Below are 11,828 nucleotides of genomic sequence, written 5' to 3'. Positions count from 1 at the left end.
TCACCAGTAACCAGAGCAGGTATAGGACTGTGCCACTTTCCCCACTTCTGGTGTAAGAAGGCTTTTCAAAAAATTCCTTGGGTACCAAAATTAATAATGAATAGCCATTGTAATTATAAACAGGGAGGATAATATTTCATTGTAACTTAGTTGTGGTTTAAGGATTCTACAACCCATTCTCACACCAACACACACACACAGACATCATCTCTGAGAGTTCACTGGGTCTACCCTCCCTTTCTATCTATAATAAAATTATTATTATTATTACATTGTGCTTTAGACAGCCCTTTCTCCCCAAAGAGAAGGAATTAAATGCCACTCCTATTTTCCTGTTTCAAACCACATCCACGAGAGCAGTAACTCTCTGTAAATACAGCCCTCTTAAGGACACTATTCTCCTTTCAGGTTCTTGGTGCTGCCATCCCCAGATTTGATCTCTACATTTTTGCCTCTCCAAATACCAGAGTTAAAGGAAAATTCTTGATCCATTCTCTCTTCCAAAAGCTCTAAGGATGCTTTAGCAGTCTCTACCTGTGGTAAATGGTAGTTCAGTGAAGTTCCCTAACCAGGGGATGGTATTTCCCTCTCTGCTCCCTTTGCCCCCAGTTCCAACCTCACCTATGTTGGCCAAGAGGCAGCACAGCCCAGTGCACAGAGGAATAATGAGGGAATGCCTCTGTGCCATGCCTGCTTCCCAAGCTGCCACACCCCTCAGCATTTTAAGGGAATGCCTCTGTGCCATGCCTGCTTCCCACATCCCTCAGCGTTTTTAGGTTGCTGTAGGCCAGCATGGAAGGAAGAACTGAAGGTTCTGTTACTGAACATCCCTTTCCCACTGGAGCAGAATTTAGCTGCCAGTCATACTTGGAACTTGGAGGTTCCACTGGTGAGAAACTGAGTTCTAGAAAAGGAAACTCAGAGCTGAAGCAAAATGTGGTGTGAATGTAAAGAGGAGCAGCAGCCAGGCCATGAACCAGTTCCTGCCACACTCTGTACATGGAGGGGGTGTGCACATACACACAAACACACAGCCTTGCAATTCCAACACTGCCTTGGGAAGTCTGTATTTCCATGAAACAATTCCATAATTTTTAAAATAAAAAACACAGCATTTAATGATTAAAATAACACAACAGAATGAACAAATGTTTTATTGGCATGTTCATTGTTGTAAACAGCATCTGGCATGAAAAAGTTTACCAAAATCTTTTGATTGTTATAAATCAGGTGGTTTTTCCAAAAACTATGGAGAATTGTTCTCTATTGATCTTTATGGACCAAAGCAAAAACTTACTGTTCCTAGGCTTTGCAATGAAATCATGTTGACTGCATCAGTCTTTGCACCACAGCCTGACCTACCGAGTTCGTACGTTGAGGTGTTAAGAGGTTGCCCCAATATTTGACTACATATAGCTATGGAATCAACTCTGGGAAAAAATAAACTGGACTTTCAGCAGGTGGAGAAGATGCAAACTTGTAATAGTCTTAAAAACAAAATGTACAAAAAGTAGCAGAACAGAACAAAAACTTCATTAACAAGGGGAAGTACAACCCTAAAGTACCCAGCATCGTCAAACATAAAATGAATACAAATTTAAATAGGCAACTACCAAATGTACACAATGAATGTTGATATGTGTAAAGAATAGCATGGTAAATAGCTGAACTGCAGTTCTGGTAAATGGCTAGGGCAGATTTTATTTACACACTGAACGCAATACACTAGAGCTGCTCGTCAGTAACCTATTAAAAACCACTTTACCTTACAACAGCACTTCTGCAAACAAACAAGGCCTGCCAGCAGCTTCCTGCAGACACTCTCTGACCCCCTGTTTTATGGAAGAATATTCTAAAACCTGACACTTGCAGCACTCCCACGCCCGGCCCTTCCCCGCCGCTGTCCTAGAACCAATGAGTTAACATCTACTCCAGACTCTCTGATGAGGTAATGCGTGTATCAGTGAAACAAACAGAGAAAAGGATTCTTTCATGGCCTTTGCACAGCTTTTATTATTAAGCTATGAGTATCCTGTTGGAGGCTAGTTTCACTAGCTACTATGTGCACACTGTCCTCAACAATTTCCACTCGTTTCCCTCCCCGCCCACTTTTGAGTTCTAATCTTTTATTTGCACATCCCTTTTAGCTTTACAGTACATGTGACTCTAGTGCACAACATGATTCCAAGTCCCACGGAGGCCAGCGGGCGCTGCCTGCGGCCGGCCCCGCCCGGCTGTGCTGGTGTCAGCGCTTTACACCTAATGAATGTCCTGCCGTAATGGCACTACACAGTAGTAGTGAACCTTTTGATTGGAAACAAAAAAAATTCCCCAGGGAAAATGCTATAGCAAGTATCAGTCTTGAGTCAAGTCTTTATTTGGTGCTCCATCCAGATAAATTTTTAGTGCTTTTTCTTTACGGGGAGAGTAGGTTACCCGGTGTCCAGTTTTCTGGAGTCTGCTGCTTTCTTTTTTCATCAGTTCATTTCTTTGCTCATCTGTTAATTCCATTAATTCTTCAGTTTTATCCCTAAAATGTAAAGATATGTTCAAATTCAGATCAATACAGTAACCACAAGCAGACTTCTGGGGTTTTTTCGGCTTGGAGCAACTTCGTAAAAACCACAACAAAGCATAATATTTCTTAGGGATTGCTTTATTCTGCAGGAACAGGCAATGTGTCCAAACCTGCTTTTCCAGCAGAAACATTCAGTGTTCTGCCTGACTACAAACCAGGGCAAGAAACAAGCCCATACTCCTCCATCTCCCTTACATTACTCCTGTTCTTTACAGACAACCACAGCTCTGCTTTGCTTTTGGTCTCAGAGCCAACAGCTGGAAGCTGTGTGTTAGCCAGCCCTCACCAGATGTTCTCCCAAGTCATTTTCATCAGGACCAGCACATTATCAACCAGCTGGTTTTCCCCAGCCCACATGCAATTATGCAAATTGCCACAGCAATGTGTCCATGAGGCTGCCCCACCAAGTTTAGGAGAAATGACAATATTCAAGCTCTCAGTCCTCAACTCCTGCCCTCAGCTGATCAACATTTCCCACATTAACAGAGTTTTTAGCATAACGGGCTTTTTAAAAAGAATCCATACTAATTTCTCAAAGGAATAAACTCAGACAATAAAATCCTTGCTCTCCAAAACCTACAGCAAGACTCTCACTAACTCCACATGGGATATGGTTCTATTTTAAGAAATTAAATCCAGATACACACTCAAGCATAACAACTAGCTTTAATTTCAGTGGTTCAGGAGGGAGGATTGAGTAAAAAGACACAGTTCTTGTTTTCTTAACCTTAATTAATATTCAGGCTTTTAGGAAGCTGAGGAGCACAAATATTTCAGCTGAATGTTTCAAACCTTTTCTTTAAGGTAACAAAGGGTATTTTATGTTCCTGTCCATTACATCACCCCACAAATGTTAATCACAGGGGGTTTTTTGCACTGTTTATTATACTGTAATGAAATACACACCTATAAAATATTACTGCACCATCATCACAAATGTACAGGGGCCAGACATTCAATGTAGATACTTTTGGATTCCAGTCCAAGTCTTGATGAATCTCTAGTATGGAAATGTCACAGGGAAAGGTTCCTCTACCCTGAAAAAAGCAATTACTTAGTGAATACAATAAAACTCATAATCACACATCTGTGCTATTAAAGGGTAAAAAACCATAAAATTTTACTTACCTTTGCAAATTCAATGTTTTCTAAGGGTATTCCACTTATTTCACTTAGCTGTGAAGAGAAATGGTGCATTTAATACTATTCCAAAGCAACATTACAGTGTCTACATAAAGTGAACAGCTGCCAAATCTAGAAGTGGAATTATCCTCAAGTCCTCCAATGTACAAAACTGAAGTGACAAGTACACATTCTTAACATTTCTGACGTTACCAGTGTGTCACAAGTGACGCTTGCTGTGACAGCATTTCATCACACTTCTCTTAATACTGAAGGGGAGACAAAAAAAGTTCATAGAAACAATTAATTCATAACATTCAAGTTCCAAGATACAAAGAGACCAAGTGCCTCAAGTTAAACCCTGTGTCACGTGGAAGGTGTTATCCAGTCAATCTGGGAGCAGGCACAGCTGGAAAGTATGCATGACTAAGACCCACCTCCACACACCTGCACTTCCTCCCAGAACTTTAAGAAAGAAAATTGCTCCCTGCACATCAATTCTTAAGGCAAGAAAACAAGGCAGCCAACTCTTTCTTCAGACACAAGTGAGGAGGAATTCTTGACTGCATGCAAGAACCTGTAGTTATGACCTCATTTCTACCTGAGGAATGCAAGAAAGCAGCCCATAGCTTAATCTGTACAACACAAACCCAGCCTGTGAACTACCACCCCTAATTCATGAATTCTCAGGGTCACTGACACCAGCATTTTTACTGGCCTTAAAATCCAAGGTGGCCTCCTAACAACTGGGTATTGCCATGTATAAATAAACATTTCTCCAAGTGTGGAACCCTGTGATACATTGAATTAACAAAACAGTTTCGGATTTCTGCGGGCATGACACAGGTCTGCTTACCTGTTAGGGCATCCTGACCTTGAGTAAAACCAAACCATACCACAGCCACACTTCTTTCCAACCAAAACATAGTTCAGCCTACTTGATACAGCAACAGTTGTCAAATTCAAATACGAGGAGGCTGAAAATGTTTTGTTATTCCAAAATACCAAACCTAACATGAAAAAACACCACGAGGCAATAGCTCAGCTTTTCTTTCTTTTGGGGCAATAGCTCAGCTTTTCTTTCATGTGTGTTTTCTGATAAGGGACAAAGGTACTATTAAGCTGCTTAAACTTCAAGATGTGACTTTTTTTGCATGTATTCACTCAAATACTTTCAGACCAGACCATTAGGTGAAACTAAGAAATAAAGTTGATAATTCAAGTGGTTTGGTAATGGGATGGGATAGGTTATCAGTTCCCAGGGAAAAATAATCACCACACAACAAGATTTTTGAGGCTGTGACATCCTTGTGCTTCCCACCAGAGAACATCAATAAGGCTCTTGGTCATCACAAGAAACTTGCATCATATTACACATTTTACCTTCTCTTTTAATTCTTCAACACTGCTGCTTTCTAGTACTACTTCCTGGAAAGAATCTAATTTCATCTCTGACGGCCTCCATCGTCTTGATAAAACAGCAAGCTGTGACATGGATTTCATCTTTTCTACTCCTAGCAAAGAAAGAAATTTTTTGTATTAACATTGCAAAATATCCTATTTTAAATTAGAGTTTGTCCATAGCTTAAAGATACTTTAATATGGAAGACTGCCCTAGAGATACACGCACAAATCAAGTAACCCAGTGTGCTGCAAGCAGTTCACTTGTAAAAAAGGGGAAGAGGAAAAGACTATGATTTAGTTGAAATTTTCTGTTACCAGCTCCTATCAATGAATTTTTCATGGGCAGAATCTCTTTGAAGCCATAGGGCAGTTGCCATAAAGCCCAGCTCAGTTATCCATGGCAGATCTATCCCCTTAACCAGAGGCTGACTCCAGATCTGGCATCTGCACAAGACCTTCCTCAGCTATCTGGTATTTCTTCATGTGCTTCACCTCCTTTACCAAAATAAGCTTTTCCCTTTTAACTTCTAGATTTCCCTCACCAATTCTACACTTGTTACTCAAATAATCTTTTCACCCACCACCTTCAAGAGTTTTAGTATTTGCTGCCTCCAGCCTTTTTATACCTTGTTCCAGGTTTCAGAGCAGTCTCTGGCTGATGGAACAATACTGTTTATATTACAATTAGATAAGCAGAAATGATATCCAAGGGGTGATTTATTTTTTATTTTTAATTAGCCTATAATTTCATCATCTAGCATGCAGAACATGAGGATTAGACATTTATGTCTAACATTACATGTTTGTTTTGGTGGAAACTGTTGCAGAACACTTGGAAGCCCTGTAATCTGCAAGGTGAGGTAGGTGGGCTCCAGTGTCTAAAGCTGTATCTCCAAGACCTACTCACTACTGAAACAGTACAGCAGGAGCTGATACATATACATAGGAATCTGCAGGCTTCCTGAATCTCCAGGTTCATTTCAAATTTTGATACCTTCCTTGGCATAATTCTATTAAAACTGAAAATACCAGAATTGAACACAGCTCCCAAAATACTTGACTAAGAGCTAAGTGAGACTTCTTAAACCAGGTATGCCTAGGAAGAACATTCCTGAGTGAATGGAATTCACATTCTTCATCTATACATTAACTGTAGTACCTGTTAATCTAGAGGCCAGAGAGCATAGCCCATTTTTCTTACCCTTAAATTACTTTTGAATTCAGAATCAAAATTTTAAGTGTACATGCAAAGGAATGCTTAAGAAATGGCGTAACTTAAATTATATTTAAGCAGAATTTCAGAAACATTCTGCTCTCTAATCTTTGATTCCAAAATTGTTTTGATGAACAGAAGCTTTGGTTCCAAATTCCTTGACAGAAGTGTTTTCAATCCTGTCTGAAAATTACTAAATGACTGAACTGCTGGGCCAACTTAAATTATACAAATGCATTATGTATCTGCATGTACATATTTCAGCTACCTAGTCATCACTAATACTAATTTAAAAAGAAATCATTACCATCAAGTATTTCTAAGAAGACCTCCCAGTTGCTGGAAATATTGATATCTTCTTCATAGATATGATAATCCAGAAACACAGTGCCTGGATTCTTCCAGGTTTTCTTTCGTAGGCGAAACCTATAAATACATCACAAAAAACCCCAGTGAGAGTTTCTATCTGCTCATGAACACTTAGCAATGGCAGAGATCAAAACTGAGTATTTTCTGACAAAACTGAAATACTACAACTCATTAATTCAAGGCTTGGTGAAGCTCAACAGGAACAAGTTTAATGTTCAGGAGAAATCCTGACAGCAGGGCATCACTGCTGGCTTAGTGCTGAATCATTCATAAACACAAGGGAAACAAGTCTGCATTGCACTTGTTCAATGCAGGAAATATGTAGGGATTTAAAGGAAGAAAACCATTTCCTAATTAGGGATTACCCAATTATGGTAAAGGGCAGACAGCCCAGATCAGTGCTGTACACTCACACAGTGATGCTGCACAAGCAGTTTGCTGCAGTGATCTATGCTGGGCCTGCATGTAGAGAGCAGGTGGCTCTTTTAAGAACTGATTTACTTAACATCCCCCTTTCTGAAGGAAATCATCATTAGAGAGATCTAAAGCTGCAGATATATTGCAGGCAATTCTATGTAAATGTTATCCCCTACAGAATTCATTTTGTGCGAGATGAAAGTAAAGAATTGCTGAATTAGTGTTTGCATTCACAAACTGATTCAAAGACCACAGCAATTTATTTCTGCTTCTTTCATTATTTTCTTTCTCCACAAGAGGAAAGAAATCCCCAAACACATTTTAAAATGATATTTCATCAGGTTTACCTGTCAATTGTCAAGTCTAAGCCACATTGTTCTCGAAGCTGAGGAAGCAGCTCCTCTTTGGACTGTCGGACAGTCATTCCTTTAGCAAAAACTGCATCTAGAAGAAACTTGCATGGCTGTGAACATAAATAAAAAGAGATAAAGGACAGAATTCTTTCAAACAGAAAACTGTACCACTGTTTATGCCTTGTGACCAGTCCCATCCACATGGCAAAAAGATCAGCAAGTTTCTTGTTAACCAGGTAGGCAATGAATTCACTAATCTGGGGTGGAACTAATTAGTGTAACAGCAGCCCTTTGGCAGGGCACTCCAACCCTCTGCCTGCCTGTGCAGAAATACTGCCTGTGCTGTGCTGCTAATGCTACCATTACATTCACATTCCACACAATGGCAAAGGAGCTTCCAAATTAAATAAGCCACACCATCATAAAAATGCCATTTTGTTGGCTTTCATGATCAGACACAGCTCCATCCATGGAAGTTGCTTTTAAATTTATCTTATTCCCTGCTTTAGCAGTTCAGCTTAGTCTCTTATCCATTATTAATACATCTTCTGCAATTTTGTCCAAAAAATAAAATTGAAGTGCATACAAAATCAACTTCTAAAGACTGCAATCTATCCAGTCCACAATCTATATAACCACTTCTGTATTTTTCATGTCCCAGAAGATGTAACAAGCATGAGCTGCCTTACTGCAAAAGAGGCACTTTTGTTTCAGCCTTGCCTTATGCAGAGGGACCATTACCCAGATAACCCTCCTGACCAGCACTATCTGCAGCACATGAATGGGATGAATTAGATCAGTTCAGCATCACTGGAAACCACAGCCACAAGCAAACAGTTTCTTCTTTGGAGAGAAGGCTACATGACTGTCACACTTTTAAGGGAAACAAAGGAAGGATTCACTTGTTCTCCATTTACACTACAGAAATAGAGACACTTGAGAGATAGTGTAAATCACATTCCAACTGCTTACTTGGAACAGAAATAATCTCTTAACTTCCTCTCTAAATCCTTTCTATATCCCTTGTGGAGAAATATGAAGAAAAGCAGTTTCATTTTTTTCCGAGATTTCGAAGCAAAACCTCGGCCAAGGCACACACCAATATTTTCATGAATCAGCATTGAAACATGCAATGCCTTACCTCAGGCTCATTTACCAAGAGTTGATAGACTTTGACTCTGTATTCACCCTTCTTAAGGGCTCTTCCAAGTCTAATAGTTATCTAGAATGCAAAAGGAATATCTGTTAGAACTGGTATCAAAATCAGAATTGTGTTTTGTAACGTGCTACCAAGACCAAAAGAATTCTTTCACCTGTTACAAATTAACTTTATCTATATTGTACCAATATACTTTCAATGATTGAAAATAACTTCTAAACAACCTTATTGTCATCAGAAAATGATGAAAGGGTCTCATTCAGCCGAACACTCTCAAACTCTTGATTGCTGGCATAGACTCTAAAGACTTTGAAGTGAGAAGATGGAACTCCAACAAAAGGCTCCAAGTGTTGCTTGAAGGCAGACAGTGTAATTCTTTTATCAACATGCACCATCAGCCCTAAGCAAAAATAAAGATAAAAATGGTATGAAACACCTTGCTACAAAAAAAAGCACTCACATACAATTTCCATATATTCAGAGTTAGCACTTGCAGCAAAAGAGTACTGAAAAGTCTGAATTATGGTTACTGGCTACATTTACACTTCATCTAATGATGTTATCATAACCTTTAAAAACTTTTCTATATTTTAAGTGGTTATGGGCAGATATTTCTGGGGGACACAGCAGTTGAGAAAACAAACAGAATTCCATGGAGCAACTGCTAAATCCTCCTCCAGCTTTATCTGCCTCAAAGGACAGGGAGCTGCTTTGGTGCTGGGACTGGCTGGGCACAGCCACCCAGCCCCTTCTATATTCCTTCCTGGCATTCTGCATTAAAAAGGTAAATTCTGTGTTCTGGAAGGCCACAGGCTATCACAAGACAAGCTCAAATCCAGATTAAGGGACTTTTTCATGGAATAATGTTGTAATTAAGGAACAACTGTAGTAACATTAAATTCTGGAATGTAAAGGGAATAGTTACCTTTAGAAATTGTTCTTCTTAATACATGCAATTTGTACTACACTACAAACTACATCATGATTATGTAACTTCATGAGACTCTAGAATAAATTATCCAGAATACTGAAGTGAACAAATAAATAATTTGAATTATATTAAAAATAAAAGAAAGCTTTCTCCTCAGGATAATTGTTATGTGTACTATGTGTACTATGATAACATCAAAATTACTGCAAACAAGTAGTTCCTGAATCCAACTAGACCAACCAAAACATAACAGGGAAAAATGAAAGCAGTTCAGAATTAGCCCTAAAGAAAGACCATTCCAAGTGAAAGGAGTCATTTTATCAAAGCTTTAGTAGATGCAAATCAATTTCTCTGTGAGAAACTCTTCTTTATCTATTATTATTACAATCAGATTTCTGGATTGACATGAAAGCCTTTGCCTTTGAAAATATTTATCTTACATCCTACTATTCTTCTATTATTATTCCATAAAGCACATGCAGGTACAGAGAGTTGTTGAAATTATTTATTTTTTATGACAATTATATACCACTTAGGCTCTTATACTGCACTTGTTTGGATACTTTCATGTCAGCCATATGCCTCGCTGTACCCACTGTATTTCAGTTAGTGAATTAAATCATCAATATTAAGTGTATTTGAATTTTCTTTACAGTCAAATGACTAAGGCTTTTCAGGTTTGTTAGCCTAAATGGTAACAGAAATATGCTGTTTTAACCACATTAAGTAAGTGCATTCTGAAACAGGTGAATCAGCAGCAGCAGATGCAACTATGATCCTTTCACTAGAAGGCAACTCAGCTTGCTCTTCAGGGAACACCATCAATACACTTAAGCAGAGGTTCATTTTCTTAGAAACAAAAGAGTAAGACACTTTTCAAATATGTAATCACTTATAATAAGATCAAAATAGATTTTTGCTGAACATCACATCCTGTCAGCACTTCCATTAGCTTTAATTTGACATTATAATCAAGTTTTTCAATGCTGCCATTAGACTTATTTAACACAGCACATAAATTAAGTAGTAAAACCCACAGAATTCTTTTAAGACACTTAAAAAAGAATACATACATTTTTGCCCTTCTCCTGAACCCTCCTCTGCAGTGTAGGGCTCTGATTTAAAGTACATATACTGTGCTTCTCCTCTGCTCTTGCCACTTTCATCATATTCACTGTCTGTTCCAGAATCCTCTTCTGCTGTGTCCCAGGTTTCCTTCTTGCCCTGATTGGCCTTTGATCGCCTGCTGCTGGTGATGCTGTGGGAATCCAGCCCGTTGGCCAGGGGCAGGGGGGCATTGTCCACGTTGCACAGAGTGTCACTGCTGTGGCTGGAGCTGAGGATGTCACTGTCCACTGAACTCGTACTCCTGTCGTTGTTGACATCCGAGTCCGACCGCTCCTCGGACTGCAGATTCTCTGCATCAGAAATCTGAATTTGGTTGTCAAGTTCTCTGTTTTCTGCTGATGCTGAAGAGTCTATTTCATTTAAAGGTGACTCAATGTTTTCAAAATCACTGGCTTCTGTGCTTTTGCTGCTGTCTCCATTATCTCCCTCCTGCTGCTGCTGTTGCTGCAGGGACAAGCTTTTAAGTTTTTCAGTGCTTTCTTCCAAAATCGCCTCTACGGATTTCATATTACCTACAGGTCCTTTTACTCTTTCACAAGGTTCCTCCAAGTTGCCTGCAGCCCCAGCAGACTTCTGATAAAGGGCCCGTCGGAGCTGAGAGCCAGGAGCTTGCTCTGGCAACGACACGTACAGTCTGATGGTGTTTGCGTGGCGATCCAGAAGCTTCCACAGCTGCGAGTCTGTGTATGTCACGTGGCGGTCCAAGGACTCTGAGCTTTCAATGAACACCTGAACAGGAAAGAAGCGTTGTACCATGTAGTGTTCTTTTAAATAAATGCAACAGCAAACACGGGGTTGAGCACACATTAGAAATAATGCCATCAAGAAACATCACCTTTAATCAAAATGTTAAAATATACGCTTAGAAAAAGACCAAGGAGTCTGCAGTACAATAATGATTTCACTTTTCCTTGTTTACATAACCATGTTTAAGACTGAACTGTAAGCAGACTGACGAGCTGCAGGAAACACATCCAGAAGTGGATTGATGGATCACACCACGTGCACCCTTCACCTGTGCACAGCACTGTTATGGCAGCAATGAGACCCACCACTGCAGCAGACTGTGTCTTTACTTTCTAGTACAGTGTCATAAGAAGTTTTAAATGTATACATGTTCAACAATAGTGCAAATTAAATGGCTCTCTTCCCTT

General features: G+C 39.5%; 1 protein-coding gene across 5 annotated transcripts in view; it reads right to left on the bottom strand.

Moving 5' to 3' along the window:
* Positions 1-1,114: 1,114 nt before the first annotated feature.
* Positions 1,115-11,828, bottom strand: part of USP47 (ubiquitin specific peptidase 47) — a 51,731-nt gene continuing 41,017 nt past the window's right edge. For 4 of the 5 annotated variants that reach the window (XM_059473746.1, XM_059473748.1, XM_059473747.1 and 1 more), the window contains 9 exons: positions 10,620-11,403; positions 8,840-9,015; positions 8,598-8,678; positions 7,451-7,566; positions 6,625-6,743; positions 5,084-5,214; positions 3,707-3,754; positions 3,485-3,615; positions 1,115-2,530 (listed from right to left, as the gene is read on the bottom strand). In XM_059473746.1, the coding sequence (XP_059329729.1) occupies positions 2,356-2,530; positions 3,485-3,615; positions 3,707-3,754; positions 5,084-5,214; positions 6,625-6,743; positions 7,451-7,566; positions 8,598-8,678; positions 8,840-9,015; positions 10,620-11,403 (1,761 nt within the window). In that variant the 3' untranslated portion in view covers positions 1,115-2,355. The other variant, XM_059473751.1, reaches the window with a different exon arrangement.

The sequence above is a fragment of the Ammospiza nelsoni genome, chromosome 6 (assembly GCF_027579445.1).
Source record: "Ammospiza nelsoni isolate bAmmNel1 chromosome 6, bAmmNel1.pri, whole genome shotgun sequence".
Lineage (NCBI taxonomy): Eukaryota > Metazoa > Chordata > Aves > Passeriformes > Passerellidae > Ammospiza > Ammospiza nelsoni.
This window is presented reverse-complemented; position numbering and strand designations above follow the sequence as displayed.